A 17,932-nucleotide genomic window follows, 5' to 3' on the forward strand; every position below is an offset into this window, starting at 1 on the left:
CCAGGAGCTTGGGACCCTCGTATTTATTCTACCTGCTTTAGGACCTGAATGTGCTAAGATACCCACCCGTCTTTCATGGAATTCTACTGGTTGGTGAAAGTTCTGATGGTGGGCACTCATGGGTGGGGTGTGCTTTCCTTCTCTGTCTGGCAGATGACCTGAATGGTTTACGGGATCGACTGTGACCGTTCTTCACACTCCACTGATCTACCCTAGGGCAAGCATGCCCGAGGAAGCCCAACCAACAGCCAGGGGCGAAAGTGCTCTGCTCAGCCCAGTTTGAACTAGTAAAACTGTAGTCAATGCACAGCCAGGAACATGGAAACAAATGCCTGTTGTTGTAGCCATGGAGATTGAGCTGGGTTGGTTGGTTTGTTGTTGTGTTACAGTATTACCTCAGGAGAAGCTGGCTGAAGTATGTTTCTCTAAGCTGTACCTGCTTCAGTGTCTCCTCGTACAGAAATGAGACCAGGAGAGGTCCCACCATCATCTCGGCTTACTCCCTGGGTCTGACCAATTGGAATCACACATTTGATTGTGGAAGATTTGGATGGCTTTCTTCCAGCTGAGGATAGAGACCTGTCAGCTTTACATCACCGAGGACTAGCACAGAACAGATGTATCCTAGATACTTCTAGGTGAACTGTGGGTTGGTGGGTGCATGAGTGAGATGGATGAGTAAGCAAGACTGGAGAATCTTCACCTACCTGCATCTCCCTATTTCTTGGTGCCTAATTTCCAACCAAGCTAATTAAGTAACTCCATGGGACAATTTCCTCGTTGGCTGAAATTTCATAAGAGACCGCAGATAGGAATAAATCCACTCAGATTTCTGACCCACAGAATGGAAGACATAATGAGTAGCTGTTGCTTTAAGCTGCTAGATTTCAGGGTCATTTATCACAGAGCACAGATAAAGCCTGTATTCACTTTGAGACCCAATTCTCCAGGAGAAGGTCTCACACCTTGGTCTGGTTCCTCTTGGGACTGCAGAGTCACCTCGGAGTCTAAATGTCAAGACACAAACCACAGACATGGAGCCAGGTTGCCTATGTGCTCACAGGCTGTTTATTAGCCAAGAGGAAGGAGGAGAGAGAAGAGAAAACCCAGATGCCCCACGGGGCTCAGGAGAAAGTGAACAGGAAGGCTCCTCTTCTTCCTCTTGCCACTGACCCAGAAGACTCCAACCGCAGAGACCTCGGGGGTGGCTTGGGGCCTCCAGGAGGCCTGGCAGCTCTGCTGTTGGCTGGGGACAGAATCCCCAGAGGGGCAGGTCCCAGGCTTGGAATGGCTTCTGTGTACACAAAATATCTCTCTTCAAAAGGCACTGGTGGAGGTGAGCAGTAGGTAGGCTGCCCCATCACAAGCCAGACCCGCTGTCTCAGGTCTGAGTCCTGTTCCCCAAGACCGCGCCGGCCTTCCTCAGGCTGGTCTCTGAGACCCTTGTTCTCCTCCTCTCCCTTCCCTCCGCCCAAAGATGAGTAGGCAGTCGGCAGAAGGACAAGTCAGGCCACAGGGTAAATGATCCTCTTCAGGGCTAGTGCATCGGACAACTTCTAGGCCAAGAGCCCCAAGCGGGTGACTTTGGCCGAAAGGAAGGAGTGGATGATAAAGACCATAGTTTTGGGACACGAATGCAGGTCCAGCTGCTGCAGAGTAGACAGAGAGAAGGATCAGGGGCTCTTTCCAGCCTGGCCTCCAGGAGAGCATCCCCACCCCCAGGATGCAGAGAGGCAGCCCTCCACTTACGATCTCTCCTTCAGCACCCCCAAAGTCCAGGAAAAGGAGACTCGTGCCATCGTCTGATGACATCTGGAGCTTCTCGAAGGGCTGTCGGAGCAGCACGGCTCGGGCTGCTCCTGGCTCGGCTGCCCACAGTGTGAAGCCCTTGTCAATGTGCACGGAGAGGTTACAGGGACGGCCATTCCACGTGCAGGCTGCAGGAGGGCAGTGAACACAGGCTACTGGCACCTCAGAGACCACGAGCCCCACCCCACTCCAAAAGCGGCTCCAGAATCTGGCCTGAATCCCCCTAGGTATGGGAGGCTCACCGTCGGTCACCCTATCCTAACACACAGAAGGGCCAGCCTTCAGAGAACCTGCAGCTGTGTCTAGCCCCACTTCCGGCGCACGTGTTGGAGAAGCTTGGGCTGGAAGTCTCCGTGGAAGAGTATGTAGCTATCATATACAAGGTCCTGGGTTCAGTTCTCAGCACAATAAAAAAAATAAAGGGGAGCTACATTCTGTGATGGACACAGTTTATCCCATAAGGGCCCAGGACTGCCCGGTTAAATTTATTTTTCATATAAAATGAAGAATTTAGATTGACATATTAAAAAAAGTATTCATTGTTTACCTGAAATTCAAAGCTAACTGGTTGCTATCTTACCTACAGCCTCGCCCCCAAGACAGGGTCACATTGTGCAGCCCTGGCTGGCCTGGAACTCGCTTTGGAGACCAGGCTGGCCTCAAACCCACGGAGATCCACCTGCCTCTGCCTCCCGAGTGCTGGGATTAAAGGTGCACACCACCATGTATCCTCACCAGCAGAATCATTAGGATAACATAAGTAAGACTCCAAGAAAAATGTCTCCCTCCCTCCCAGAGCACCTGCACCCCCCAAACAAGGACCTCCTAAAAGGCCCAACCTCCATTTGTGATCCCCCTCCCGAAATGTCATAAAGAAAGAAACTTGAATGCCTCTGGGCACAAGAGGTTCCACCCGGCACACCTGTAGACACTTCCTGCACGCCTTCGGCAGCCCGGTGACAGCCATCCACCAGCTGTCGGGTCCAGGCTGCCAGCTCTTGCGGTGACTCCACACTGAACAGGTGAGTGTCCACACCGTGACGCGTGCCCGTACGCAGGGCAAAGGAGAGTTCTGCATCATAGGGCACTGAGCCCTTGGAGGGGCCCGAGTGCACCAGCCTGTGTGCAGAGCAGAGGGCCACGCATGAGGCTGTGGGGTGGGGTGGGGTGGGGCCAGGGCAGTGACCGCATCCTTCAGTGTCTTACAGAGGACAGGAATGGCAGCGTGTATGTCTCCACCACCTTCCCCTTCCTCTCATTTCAGCCTTAGTGGGGTCCTCACACATGCTGGCCGCTCTGCCCGAGTACTCCTCCCTACCCGCCACGTGGCTCACTCTTTCACGTCCTGTAGATCTTAGTTCAAATATCCCCTCCTCTGAGAAGATCTGTCTAAAGTAGTTCCCCCGTCACTCGTAGCCTCACTTTTCATCAGGATTGCAGAGATTATACATTTTGAATGCTTTTTGTTATTTAACAGGGTCTCACTGTGTAGCCCTGGCTAGCCTGGAATTCACTATGTAGACCAGGCTGATCTTGAACTTGCCTTGAACCTCCAGCTTCTGCCTCCTAAGTACTGGAATTACAGGTATGTGCTCCCACATGCAACTGAAATTACATATTTTACTTATTAGCTTCAGTAGGCTTTTGCCTAACTTCTTCCCTAGGTTGTCACTAAAGTAGACGTTTTTGTCTGTTTTACACGGCACTGTATTCCAAGCAATTGAAACTATGGGCACATAGTAACTGTTTAAAAAATATTTGCCTTAATTAGCGAATCACTTGATTAGGCAGGCAATCCAAAACCTGCCACTAGTCAGCTGGCCCAGAACCTATCCAGAGAGAGGAGCCATGGAAACAAGGGCCGCAGCCCGTGCAGCTTGATTCTCATTGGCGGCTGTGGCCTTGGGCAGCTCACTGCCCCTCTAGAGCCAGCGGACCTCTAAGTTCTGGCCCTTAGCCCCTCTGTTCCTCACGCCACCCACTCTGTTTCCCTTTAGAGCTTCTACTGAAGTCCCATCCTCCAGCCCCGAGCCTCAGACCCAACAGGTCCCCAAGCTTCTGAGCCACGTTCCCTATGTTTCCCACACGAACTCTGGACCTGACTCAGCACCCCACTGAACCTCCTCCATAGGCACCCTCCCTCCGGTCCCACTGCCCCCACCAACACACACACACACACACACACTCCAAACCTCCTATTCATCCGGGATGTCTCCTGCCCTCTCCCATCTGGCAAGCCCTGAGCCTGTGAGTTCCCACCCATGCTCTTTCCACTGCAAATGCCACTGTTCTTCTCCATATGCTCCCTCCACCCACTTGCTTCCCTCGGCCCATGTCTCCCAAAGCTATGGCAGCCTCTCAGCTTCTGCCCTCCCCCTCCCCAGTGGAAGTTCTCCGAGGCAGGCACAGGGCTTCGTCTAAAACACAGCCCCCCCATCTCCTGACTCCCCAACTTAACCCCTCCAGCACAGCCTGCCACGAGTGTTAGCACACTGCTGGGACTAGGGAGCCGGCTCTGGGGGTGACGTGCTTGGTGCTCAAGCAGGAGGACCTGAGTTTGGGTCCCCAGCATCTATATAAAAACCAGACCGGCAGCCCCAGTGCTAGGCGAAGCTGAGACAGGGGCCACTGGCCTGTCAGTCTAGCCAAAACAGCAAGCTCTGAGTCCAATGAGAGACCCTGGCTTGAAAAAAATAATGTGGCGTGGGCATGATGGCACATGACTTTAATCCCAGCACTTAGAGCCAGAGGCAGGCAGATCTCCTGCAAGTTCAAGGCCACTTTGGTCCATGTTGCAAGTTCCAGACCAGCCAGGGATACATAGTAAGACTCTGTTTCACAAATATATATACATATATATATACATATATATGTGTGTATGTATGTATATATGTATGTATATGTATATACATATATACACAAATATGTATATATACACACACATATATATGTATATATGGTAAAGCCAAATGTGGCAGCACATATCTGGAACCTCAGGATTGGAGGGGACAGAGACAGGTGGATCCTGTAAGCTTGGTGATCAGCCAGTCTAGCCAAAAATAGCAACCTCTAGGTTTGGTGAAAGACAAAGTCTCAAATTTAAGGTAGAGAGACATAGAGAAAGGTATCTGAATATGACCTCTGGTTTTTGTGTTTGTATGCACTTGCATGCGTGTGCACGCGCACACACATACACAAAACCTTGCTGACACAATGTTCCCTCACCAGACAGCAGCTCTGTCTCTTTCCCCCAGTTCCCATGTGGATTCTGCATCTGGTTCTGCCACATTCACAGGCCACGAACATGCTCTAGCCCTTGCTGCCTCCGTACCTCTGGTCACACCTAAGATCCTCTACCGTCCTTCCTCAAAGCCACACTTCTCATTCATCAAAGTCCACTTCAAATGTCACCTCCTCCCTAAGTCTTCCCTTGCCAAGCCAGACAGCTAAGTGTCTCCTATGACCTTCAATGTAATGGCTATTCTGGGTCTATCTCCTGACTCCAGATTCTCCCTGAGGGCAGTGACTGTTCACGTGAACTCTGTGTCCCCTGAACCACGCAGTACAAGATGTAGGTGTCAGTAACTGAGTGACAGTTAGCACTCCACATTTTTCTGTCCCGAGCCTCAACTTTACAAATGAGAGAAACTGGGGCTAAAAGGAGCAGGCCTTTGCTTCAGACCACCTGGGAAATAGCTGGAGGCAGAGCAGGGCTGACATTTGGGGCTTCCGGGGCCCCTCTGGAACACCACCTTCCCAAGTCTGAGCCCAACACTGAGTGCAGCACAGCGCCCCTGCCCCCTCGGTACCTGGTAGCAATGAGCGGGGCAGTCCGGGCTGGCCTGCTCAGGGCCTCTCGAGTCTGGGGGAGAGAGCAGTAGAGGAGCAACTCCTTCTCCGTCAGCAGGGCCAGGGTTGGGGCCGTCCCCCCACTGGGCAACTGCAAGCAAAACAGAAGTGAGGGAGGGTGGAAGGGAAAGAGATCAAGGGCCAGGAGGGCGTGGGGTGATACAGGGTGCCAACAAGGGGGCCCAGCCAGCACCTGCTCCGTCAACCAGCCAATCTGCTTGATGTCCTGGCTCCCAGCTGCACCTGCGGCTGTCAGCAGCGCCTGCAGCTCGTCCTTGACCCAAGGGATGAACGTGCTGATCTGGCCTTGGATGGCACCTGCCCATGACCTTGCACTGGCCTCATCCTTGGCCCTCAAGAAGAGGGTGTCCTGGCCATCTGCTGCCCAGATCTCCAGATACCTGAGGGGACAGTGGGATAAAAGATAGGACATGTCACTGGCCAGCTATCCAACCCAGACATGTGGTCCAAGAAACCCACCCACTGCCAAGCCGGAAGAAACCACACAGGGTGTTCATGAGAGATAAGGACTGAGTTTGTTGCTAGAATCCCAGCCACAGGTATTAAAAGCTCGCAAGATTTAGGGACAAGAAGCTACAACACACACATATACACACTCAAATTTCTAGATACCCACTCAAACATGCGCCAGGAGCCACAGTTATGGTATAAGGACTCAATCCCCTTTTCTCCTGGTGTCTATGAAAGGTTCCTGCTGAGCTAGCTTTCCAGTCCTCCCTGTTGCCTAGAATCTAAGGCATTCATCTACTAATAAGGGAAATATATTAAGAATCTTAAGAGACCAAGTTTACTTATAGGGGTCTGGAGAGATGGCTCAGAGGTTAAGAGCACTGGCTGCTCTTCCAGAGGTCCTGAGTTCAATTCCCAGCACCCACATGGTGGCTCACAACTATCAATAATGAGATCTGGTGCCCTCTTCTAGCCTGCAAGGATACATGTAGACAGAACACTATATACATAATAAATAAATAAATCTTTAAAAAAAAAAAAGTTTACTTATAATAAAGACCTGGGCCAAGCGGTACACATCTGTAATCAAATCAGGTTGAGGCAGGCAAGAACAAACTAAAGAGATTCCATCTCAAAAGAAAAGAAAAGAAAAGAAAAGAAAAGAAAAGAAAAGAAAAGAAAAGAAAAGAAAAGAAAAGCAGCCAGGTGTGGTGGTTCACATCTGCAATGTTAGCACTTGGGAAACTGAGGCAGAAGGATCAGAAGTTCAAAATTACCACCAGGGCAGTCAAGACGGCTCCATGGGTAAAGGCACTTGCAGCCAAGCCTGATGACCTGATTCCTGAGACCCACATGGTAGAAGAGAACCAACTCCTAAAAGCTGCCCTCTGACCACCACACATGCACTGTGGCATGAGTGCGCGTGCGTGTGCACACACACACACACACACACACACACACACACACACACACACACATGCGCAAAATAAATAAATACATAAATGTTATTTGAAAATTTTTAAAGACTGAGCTACCTAAATTATACAGACTCTGTCTCAAAAAAGTGGGGGGTGGGGGGAGATTTGGGGAAAGAGAGAAAGTGAGTAGAGAGAAAAGAAACAAAAAGCTGTCCATCAAATATGGAGGGAGAGTTCCAGGGGACAGCAGCAGCAGTGCTGGAAAGGTTTTCCACAATGTTTTGTGTTCCATTAAAGATTCACCCCCCTTTGGATTTCTGTACTACGTGGAGCAGGGCAGAAACCAGAGGCTGCTCCCAAAACCTGGCCCATCCACCTTCCCCCCTGCCTTCCTCTACTGCAGAACTAGAAAGCAAAGTATTCAGAGTTCATGGCTTCCCTTGCAATTATGCCTGCCATGTGACCCAGTTCTAACCACTGAGGCTTTGACAGGAGTCTGGAAATCAATGGCAAACCTTTCCTAGATGATAATCTCCAAAGACAGACTCCACCAAATCCACCCCTCCCTATGCACACAGTCAGCTACTTCTCCCAGCAGAGGGATGAAATTCAAAACACCAGATGTGGTGGTGCATTCCATAATCACACCCCTCCTTAAGTTAAAGCAAAGGGATCAGAAGTTCAAGGTCCTCCTGGGCTCCACAGCAAAATTAAGAATAGCTCTGGCTGTTTGAGACCCTTTCTGAAAAAAAAAAAAAAATCAAGGAGAGTCAGGATTGGAAGCCAGGGCTCCTCCCTACACCAAGTCCCTCCTCCACTGTTAATTTCCCAGATGAAGAAGAGACATAGGGAGTGGTGGCGCATGCCTTTGATCCCAGCACTCAGAAAGCGGATCTCTGTGAGTTCGAGGCCAGCCTGGTCTACAGAGTGAGTTCCAAGGCAGCTAGGGCTACACAGAGAAACCCTGTCTTGGGGGGAGAGCAATGTATACAATCACCCTAGAGTTAAGTCATACATCCATTTGACCTAGTTGTTAAGCACCTGTTTTGTGCCAGCCTGGATGCTGGCATCATGTCCGTCAGTTACATACAACACAGATATCTTTTGTTTCGTTTATATTATCTCAATGCCTCCCCCACTCCAGCCTCACCTGGGTTCCGGGTCAGTGGGGGTGCACCTCCTTGAGACATATGCCATCTTCAAGGATATGTGTTTGGCCTCACTGAGGTTCCGGGGTTGGGAGCCAGGGGAAGAAGGCTGACGTTGAAGAGGCGAGGCAGGAGGTGAGTCCCAGCCAACTGAGGTCCCGCCAGCAGAATTCTTGAAATACGGTGAGACCTCCTTCATGTACTTAACTGGTAAGGAGAGAGGTCACCTGTTACCACTGTGGCATGAACTCCATGTAGCACAATTGTCACTAGTTAACTAAAAGCTTAATTTATGGTGCTAGAGAGATGGGTCAGTGGTTAAGAGCACTGACTGCTCTTCTTGAGGAGCCGGGTTCAAGTTCCAGCATCCACATGGCAGCTCACAACTGTCTGTAACTTCCAAGATCTGACAACTTCACACAGACATATATGCAGGCAAAACAACAATGCAAATGAAGTAAAAAAAAAATTATTATTTTTTAAAAACTTAATTTCTGTCTAACATTATTATAATTTTCTAAACTAAATCCTCTAGCATGGCAGAAGGGTAGAAAACAGTGACTACCTCCCAGTATCCATCTACTCGTTTACCCTGGTTTATGGACACAAGGCCACCTAGAACAAAGGCTACACTTTCAGCCTCCTTTGCAGCACGTGTGGCCAAGTAAATAAGTTCTAAGCAAGGACTCAGAAAGTTTGGGGCCTTCAGGTGGCCATTTGAAAAAAGCAGTCAGCAGAGGCCAGGCAATGGTGGCATGTGGCTATAATCCCAGCACTCAGCAGGTAGGAGCAGGAAGAGCTCAAGGCCAGCCTGGGCTACATACTGAGATGAGAAAGAGAGAGGGCAGGAGAGAAATTGAATAGAGAAATGGAAGAGGGAGAGGGATACACAGAGGGGTAGAGCCGAGCGGTGGTGGCGCACACCTTTAATCCCAACACTCCAGAGGCAGAGGCAGGCGGATCTCTGTGAGTTCAAAGTCAGCCTGAGCTAAAGAGCGAGATCCAGGACAGGCACCAAAACAACACAGAGAAGCCCTGTCTCAAAAAGAGAGAGAGGGAGAGGGGGGGGAGAGAGAGACAGAGAGACAGAGAGACAGAGAGACAGAGAGAGATGGAGTTGGGAGAGAGGAGAGAGAATAACCGCTATAGCAAGACAGACCCCGAGCACCAAGGTGGAAGTCAGGCTTTGTGACTGCTAGCTACTGTCCTGGGGCTTCCTTCCACCTCTCACACTTCTCTGCGAGAAGGAGGCAAACAAGATAGTTCTATGGCAGTGTTCATTATCCTCCAATACATTAATAGCCTCATAAAGATTTCATTTCCCAGAGTCCTCTACATTTATAAATACCCATGTCACCAATTCTGGCCAATAGCATGAGAAAAGAATAATGATGCACACAGCAGGCTTTGATGGATAAGGAACGGCAGCTCACAACTGTCTCTAACTCCAGTTCCAGGGGATCCAATGCCCTCTTCTGACTTCAGTAGGCCATTCATGCACATGGTACACAGACATTTTTACAGGAAAAAAATACTCCAAAACATAAAATAATAAAATAAAAATAATTTTAAAAAATAGATGGTGCAGTCCAATCCAAATATACATAAACAGATGCAATTATCTCAGAATTGCTAACATCAGAGTTGGAACCCTTACCAAAATAACACATTTGGGCTATTGAGCACAGGTAAACACACACACACAGAGACACACACACACACAAATATTTAAATTTTTTTAAAAATAATGTTTTAAAGCAAAACATCTTCAAGGCATATGATATCAGCTGTCGGTGAATCCTAGCTATGCAGAAGGCTGAGGCAGAAGTGTCATGAGCTGAGGCCAGCCTGGGTGATTTAGCTAGACCACCCACCTCAATAATCCCACTTCAAAGCCAGCCTGGTCTCTACAGAACAAGTTCTAGGACACAGAGAAACACTGTCTCAAAAAAAAAAAAAAAAAAAAAAAAAAAAACCCTAAGTAAATAAAATAAGTCAGATGTGTAGCACATGACTGTAAGAAAGCATTTGAGGAGTAGAAAAAGGAAAATCAGGAGTTTGGGAATAGCCTGGGCCACACAAGCCCATCTCTTTAAAAAAAAAAAAAAAAAAGACAGAAAGAAAGAAAAATCATCAGGTGGTGGTGGCACACACCTTTAAAGAAACCCTGTCTCAAAAAAACCAAAAAAAAAAAAAAAAAACAGAAAGCTCTGTGGCAGATTTCTTTTTTCTTTTCCTTTTCTTTTTTTTCCTTTCTTTTGAAACCAGGTTTCTCTGTGTAGCTTTTAAGTGTGTCCTGGAACTCACTCTGTAGACCAGGCTGGCCTCAAACTCACAGAGATCCACCACCTTCCTCTGCCTCCAGAGTGCTGGGATCAAAGACATGTGCCACGCCCACCAGACCGTGTGGTAGATTTCCTAGCTAGCAAACACGGGCACTGGGTTCATCTCTAGCACCAAAGAGAGGAGAGGGAGGAGGGTATGGGGAGCGTTTGCAGAGGGGGGGCAGCTCCAGCAGAATACTTGTCCTGTATGTTCAGATCCCTGAGTTCAGTCCTTGGTGCCACAGAAAAAAGAAGGAAGGAATGGAAGAGGGACAAGAAATGGAGACAGAGTGGGCTGGAGAGATGGCTCAGCTGTTAAGAGCACCGGCTGCCCTTCCCGAGAACCCGAGTTCAATTCCCAGCACCCACATGGTAGCACACAACTGTCTGTAACTCCAGTTCTGGAGGAATCTGACACTTTCACACCAATGCACATAAAATAAATAAGTTAAATAAATTAAGATTAAGAAAATGTGGTACATATACACAATGGAGTACTACTCAGCAGAGAAAAACAATGACATTATGAAATTTGCAGGCAAATGGATGGAACTAGAAAATATCATCCTGAGTGAGGTAACCCAGACTCAGAAGGACAAACATGGTATGTACTCACTCAAAAGTGGATACTAGATATAAAGCAAAAGACAATCAGACTGCAACCCACAGATCCAGGGAGGCTACCTAGCAGGGGGGACCCTAGGATGACTGAGGCTTATAATAAGTTTTGGTTTTACCCAATCACTGAGAAGCTTTAGTGAAACATTTCACTATTAGGATAAGAATTTGTACTGTATCAAGTTGATGGAAAAAAATGCTGGCCATACTTTCAGGGGGGGAGGCTGAAATCTTTTTAGACTATGGATTAGCCTACAGAAAAATGTCTGCCGTAAATCAAACAGTGGAGGGGAAGATGAATAGGAATGTCACTTACACAACTTAAGTAAAACACAGCTCTCTGAACAGATGAAGATAGGTTTCTTCTGTATTCCAGAATCTAATCAATATTTATATGTAAAATTCAGCTATCATTTGGCTTAAAAGGACTTATTGGGAAATGCTATCACTTATACTATTTTCTATAGAGAAAATATTTTACTGTTTAAAATAACCCTGACTTTTTTTTAAGATTTATTTATTTATTATGTATACAGTGTTCTGTTTGCATGTATCCCTGCAGGCCAGAAGGCACCAGATCTCATTACTGATGGTTATGAGTCACCATGTGGGTGCTGGGATTTGAACTCAGGACTTCTGGAAGAACAGCCAATGCTCTTAATGCCTGAGCCATCTCTCCAGCCCAACCCTGGACTTTAAATTATAACCTGTTGCCGGGCGGTGGTGGCGCACGCCTTTAATCCCAGCACTCGGGAGGCAGAGCCAGGTGGATCTCTGTGAGTTCGAGGCCAGCCTGGGCTACCAAGTGAGCTCCAGGAAAGGCGCAAAGCTACACAGAGAAACCCTGTCTCGAAAAACAAAAAAAAAAAAAAATTATAACCTGTTTTTATGTTCAAGCTATCTGTGTATTATTTCTCCTGCAGTTGTACATAAAATGTTTTTATGTTCAAAAAAAGGAGGAGGAGGAGGAAGAGGAAGAAAAAGAAGAAGAAGAAGAAAGAAAGAAAGAAAGAAAGAAAGAAAGAAAGGAAGGAAGGAAGGAAGGAAGGAAGGAAGGAAGGAAGGAAGGAAGGAAAGAAAAGGGGACAGAGCCAGGTAGTGATGGCGCACACCTTTAATCCCAGCATTTGGGAGGCAGAGGCAGGAGGATCTCTGTGAGTTCGAGGCCACCCTGGTCTACAGAATGAGTTCCAGGACAGCCAAGACTACACAGGGGAACCGTGCCGCCCCTCCACAAAAAAAAAAGATGGAGCAGAGAGTTGGAGACAGAGAGTTGTATGATGGTTCACACCTGTAATCCCAGAACCCAGGCAGCTGGGGCAGGATTGCCAAGTACTGGATGCTACAGAGCAATTGTTCTCAATCTCCCTTATGCTGTGGCCCATCAGTTCCTCATGATGCAGTGACCCCTCAACCATAAAATCATTTCATTGTCACCTCATAACTGTTGCAAATCGTAATGCAAATATCTGATATGCAGGGTATCCAGTATCCAACCCTGTGGGGATCATAACCCACAGGTTGAGAATCACTGCTACGGAGTGTTCCAGGCCAGCCCAGGCAGTGACAGCCCACGCCTTTGATCCCAGCACTCCAGACACAGAGGCAGAGGCAGACAGACCCTCTGTGAATTTAAGGCCAGCCTGGTCTACAGAGCAAGTTCCAGGACAGTCAAAACTACACAGAGAAACTCTGCCTCAAAAAAAACAGACAATAAGAGCCAGGCAGTGGTGGCACATGCAAAACTACACAGAGAAACCCTTTCTCGGAAAAAAAAAAAAAAAAAAAAAAAAAAAAAAAAAAAAAAAAAAAGACAAGTAAATAAATAAATAATAGAATAAAATTAAAAAAAAAAAAAAAAGAAAGAATGAAAAAGAAGATGGGGCCAGGCAGTGGTTGCTCACACCTTTAATCCCAGCACTCAGGAGGCAGAGGCAGACGGATCTTTGTGAGTTCGAGGCCAGCCTGGGCTACAGAGATCCAGGAAAGGTGCAAAGCTACACAGAGAAACCCTGTCTTGAAAAACCAAAAAAAAAAAAAAAAAGGATGGAAGAAGAAGGAAAAGAATGGAGGAAAGAAGGAACAGAAGGGAAGAAAAGAAAAAAAGAAAAACTTCTATTACGTTGTTCGCCTTCTTTTAATGTTCTTTTTAGATTTATCACTTCATTTTATGTGTATGAAAGTTTTGCTCAAATGTGTATCTGTACATCATATGTGTGCCTCAAAGGTCAGAAGAAGACACCATGACCGCCACGCGGGTGCTAGGAATCATGGCCAGCTCCTCTGCAGGAACAAGCGCTCTTAACCGCTGAGCCATCTCTCCAGCCCAGCTGTTGGCCCTTTTGAAACAGGGTCTGTTACCGGCCTCCCCAACACTGAGATTGTAGGCATGTGTCATCATGTCCAGCTAATTTTATCTTTTTTTTCCAGTTTTGGTTTTGGTTTTTTGAGATAAGGTTTCTCTACGTAGACCTGGCTGTCCTAGAACTCACTCTGTAGACCAGGCTAGCTTTGAGCTCAGAGACCCACCTGTCTTTGCCTGGGATTAAAGGGGTACACCACAGCCCTCACCACCACCACCACAACCCTTCCCCTGCCCCTGGCTTACTTTTATTATCTTTAAGGCACCATGGTGTATGGGTTTATTTCTTACAGGAGCAGTTAGTATCTTAACCAGTATACGGCCGGGGACCCTGGCAGATCTGCCCAATATCACTGAGAGGGTGCCATGGACCTTTTGTCATGGTGGAGCATGTATTGCTCTATACAATGGAGTCACCATTGGCCACACACAGCAATGAACGTGTGAAATGAGACTAACACAAACCAGAAGAATTTTTGTTTAAAAGATTGATTTTATGTGACTAGGCACCACATGGGCGCAAGTAGCCACAGACACCAAAAGAGGGCCTCAGATCCCCTGGAGCTGGTGTCATAGGCAATTGGGGACCAACTGATGTGAGTGCTGGGAACCAAACCCAGCCCCTCTACAAGAGCAGGGCTCTCAACCACAGAGCTGCCTCTCCAGCCCCTGAACAGAATTTTAAAATGTTTATTGAACTGCAATTAATATTAATTTTTAAAACCAGGTGTGGTGGCACTCAGCATACAAAAGCAGGAAGGTCAGATGTTCAAGGTCATCCTTGGCTACATAAAGAATTCAGAGCCAATATGGGCTACATGAGACTACCCACAACAACAACAAAAAACAAAAACAAAAACAAAAACAAAACAGGGCCAGCAAGAGGCTTAGCAGGTAAAGGCACTTGCCACAAAATCCAGTGACCTAAGTTTGATTCCTAGAACCCGTACTGTGGAAGGCGAGAACCGACTCCTGTAATTCATCCTCTAACCTCCACACAAAGGCTGTGCCATACCCCCAGGCCTGCCTATCGTAAACAGTAAATGTAAACAAAAAAAATTATAAGTAAATTCAAATAGTCCCAGAGAGCTAATGGCAAGCACAAGGGACAGGACAGTTCTAGAATATCAACCCAGATCTGCTTCTCTGTCCAACTAACCAGCAAAGCCCTGCTCTGATATGTGACCCTGCCCTACTAACTGTGCTAGGACAGGAAAAGACATCTGAGCCAAAAAGCTGCCCAGACTAGGTCCCAGAGAGTCTACACTAGGAGTTGGATGCAGGAGGATCAGAAGGCTAAAATTATATTCAGCTATAAAGCAAATTCAAACCCAGGACACTTGAGACCTGTCTCAAAAGAAATAGAAACAAAGCCAGGCAGTAGTGGCACATGCCTTTAATCCCAGCACTTGGGAGGCAGAGGCAGGTGGATCTCTGAGTTCACAGCCTGAACTACAGAGTGAGTGAGTTCCAGGACTATCGAAACTGTTACAGACAAAACCTGTATGAAAGAAAAGAAAAGAAAAAGAGAAGAGAGAAGAAAAGAAAAGAAAGGAGGGAGGGAGGAAAGGAAGGGAGGAAGGAGAGAGAGAGAGAGAGAGAGAGAGAGAGAGAGAGAGAGAGAGAGAGAGAGAGAGAGAAACAAAGAGAAAAGCTTGAGCATGGCCAGGCTTGAGGAATTCAGAGATTCAGAGTCATCCTTGACTATATAGGGAGTCTAAGATCAATCTAGCCTATTAGAATGATACAGACAGACAGACAGAAATCTTGAGGAGGCATTGTGGCTCACATCTATAATCCCTGGCTCACTTGAGAGAGTCTAAGGTAGTTGAATTGCCAAGAGTTCTAGGCTAACCTGGGCTACAGAATTAGGTCCTGTCTCAAATGACTGAACAGGAAAAAAAAAAAGTTAAGGAAGGTAATTTAGCTTTAGTTCAGGGGATCTGTGTGACAATCTAGTCTGGGTCTTACTCTTGACTTTGCCCTCACAGCCACAGGAGGGCTGCCATAACTCAAGTCAATCATTCCTTATGTCACAAAACAGAAAGCAAGGAGAGGGGAGACAAACAGAAAAATGGCTGCTTCGTTGCACCTGTCTAACGGGAGCCTGTGGAGGCTGGAGGTGTTGGATTCCTTAGAGCTGAAGTTACAGGTGGTTGTGAGTCACTTTGTGTGGCTACGAGGAACCCAACTCCAGTCCCTTGAGGTCAGTGTCCCCACCTGGAGAGAACACTGGGAGGGCAAGAACTTCATGTGACTCATCTATGTCCTCAGAATCCAGCAGGCTTCTCCTGTGCTACATGTTCAGCAAATGAACATTTGTCAACTCTGAAGCCAAAGACACTGTTAGAGTCACTGCTTGTCTGGCTGTCCCAGAACCAGATCATCTTTCTCCATTCCCACAGGAACATACTATAAATGAGAAGTGTTCCAGCTGGTGCCAGAAACAGGGCTTGGATTTCACAGACCAAGTGGCCTCTCCCTGAATGAGGGTGGAAATGTGGAGGCCCCAGAGTTTGGCCATAAATAGCCCAGTTCCTCCCCACTCTGATTTCTGCCTGACTCATCTGAGCAGAGAGGGTGGGACTGCCTACAGAGTATGGCTTCCAGAACTGAGGACATGACCATGGCTGGTGGCCAGGATCGTGGAATCTACAAGGATATAGGCCCAGCCAGAGTCTACATTCTCCCCAGCCAAGTCTCTGACCTAGCAGCCTGGTAAAGCTCACACAGGAAACTGAAGGTAATGAAGGAAACCAGAGGTGAGCCCTGGCCCCAGGACACAGGAAGAGATTCCACTCAAGGCATTTACTAGATTCTACAACGGAGTAAGGCCCATACCCCTGCTCACTTTAACTGAAGAGCACAGAGTCTCATGTGTCTTGCTGAGAGGAGTCACATTTGTTTTGGCTCAATGCAGAAATGTTCAGAATGCATCCCAGGGCTCAGTAAGTGCCCGTGACTAAATGTCCTGGCCTGGAATCTTGGAAAATCTGTTGGCTAGGCTCAACCTGTTCCCTGTCTGTTCAGAGTGGGTGGCTACTTCCCCTGTTGAAATTATACTATGGGCTCATCTTTTTACTAATCTAAGGCCTCTATACTCTAACCCAAATGTCAATACTGTGAACAGAGGAACCCAATCTCATTTGCCAGGGTACACCCAGCTTCTACTATACATTTGACATACACTAGGTAGCAGGAGAATAACAATAACCAAGTATAGTAATGCGTGCCTACAATGCCAGCACTCATGGCTGAGGCATGAAGAGCAAGATCAAGAACCATATAGGCCAAGCAATAGTGGTTCGCATGTTTAATCCCAGCACTCAGGCAGAAGCAAGTGAATCTCTGAGTTCAAGGCCTACCTGGTCTAGAGAGTGAGCTCAAAGACAGCCAGTGATACATGGAGAAACCCTGTCTCAAAAAAACCAAAACCAAAACCAAAACAAAACCATGTAGGGACTGGAGGGATGGGTTCAGTGGTTAAGAGACCTTACTGTTTTACCCAAAGACGCAGGTTTGGTTCCCAGCACCCACATGGTGCCTCACAACTGTCCTTAACTCCAGTCCCTGGGGCTGCCCCTACCTTCTAAGGGTGCCAGGCACACACGTAACATACATACACACAGACAACACATTCATATACATAGAGTAAAAACAAATGCCCCACTAGAAAACTATTTGGACTACATGGGAATCCCTAGTATTGAACAACCAAGAAATGTGTTCTGTGATGTGAGAAAGGCATTGCTCTTTGGCAGAGTGCTTACCTAGCACACCCAAGAGCCTGGGGGAAGGGAAGAAGAAAGGAGGAAGAAGGGAGGCGTATGGGAAAGAAAGGACGCTTGTCGAAGGAATGGGTATTGAAAGGCCTGGAACGAGAACATAGTTGTGGTCTCTGGGGGCTTGGTTTAATGTCCTTGTTTTATGACATAACCACTATGAGCCTTGATGTCCTTTTTTCTTTGTTTGTTTGTTTGTTCCTGAATCTACCTTTCCTTTTTTCCTTCTTTCTCTTTTCTTCTTTTTCCCTTTCTTTCTTTCCTTCCTTCTTTTGTGAATAAGGTCTCAAATGCCTGAGGACAACCTTGAACTCTTTTTTTTTGTAACAATGTCTTTCATTAGGCACAGGATTTTAAATGATCTCTTCAATTTCTCCACACACACAGGCAAAACTATGTGTGGCACTTAACATATTTGAGCCTGCCAACTGACTCACTACCTAAAGAAGGGAAAATTACCCCCAACATGCTTTAACCAGGAGACCAATTCATCTGCCGACCCCAAGAACATGGAGATGAATATGATAGACAGACTGTTGCCCATCTGTACCTTCATCCACCGCCATGTGATAACCCAGTTCAGGCCCAGATTCCCGAGCACATTTCTCCAAAAAGAAAGAAAGGAAGAAAGAAAGAAAGAAAGAAAGAAAGA

General features: G+C 47.3%; 1 protein-coding gene across 1 annotated transcript in view; it reads right to left on the bottom strand.

Annotated features, from left to right (window-relative positions):
* Positions 1-1,035: 1,035 nt before the first annotated feature.
* The window catches only part of Snta1 (syntrophin alpha 1), a 37,283-nt gene continuing 20,386 nt past the window's right edge, over positions 1,036-17,932 (bottom strand). Inside the window, exons 3-8 of the mRNA XM_028888919.2 lie at positions 8,197-8,401; positions 5,852-6,059; positions 5,619-5,749; positions 2,732-2,928; positions 1,750-1,937; positions 1,036-1,649 (exon numbers count right to left, since the gene is read on the bottom strand). Of these exons, the coding sequence (XP_028744752.1) occupies positions 1,557-1,649; positions 1,750-1,937; positions 2,732-2,928; positions 5,619-5,749; positions 5,852-6,059; positions 8,197-8,401 (1,022 nt within the window). The 3' untranslated portion in view covers positions 1,036-1,556. The remainder of the gene's footprint in view (positions 1,650-1,749; positions 1,938-2,731; positions 2,929-5,618; positions 5,750-5,851; positions 6,060-8,196; positions 8,402-17,932) is intronic.

The sequence above is a fragment of the Peromyscus leucopus genome, chromosome 4 (assembly GCF_004664715.2).
Source record: "Peromyscus leucopus breed LL Stock chromosome 4, UCI_PerLeu_2.1, whole genome shotgun sequence".
NCBI classification, from domain to species: Eukaryota; Metazoa; Chordata; class Mammalia; order Rodentia; family Cricetidae; genus Peromyscus; species Peromyscus leucopus.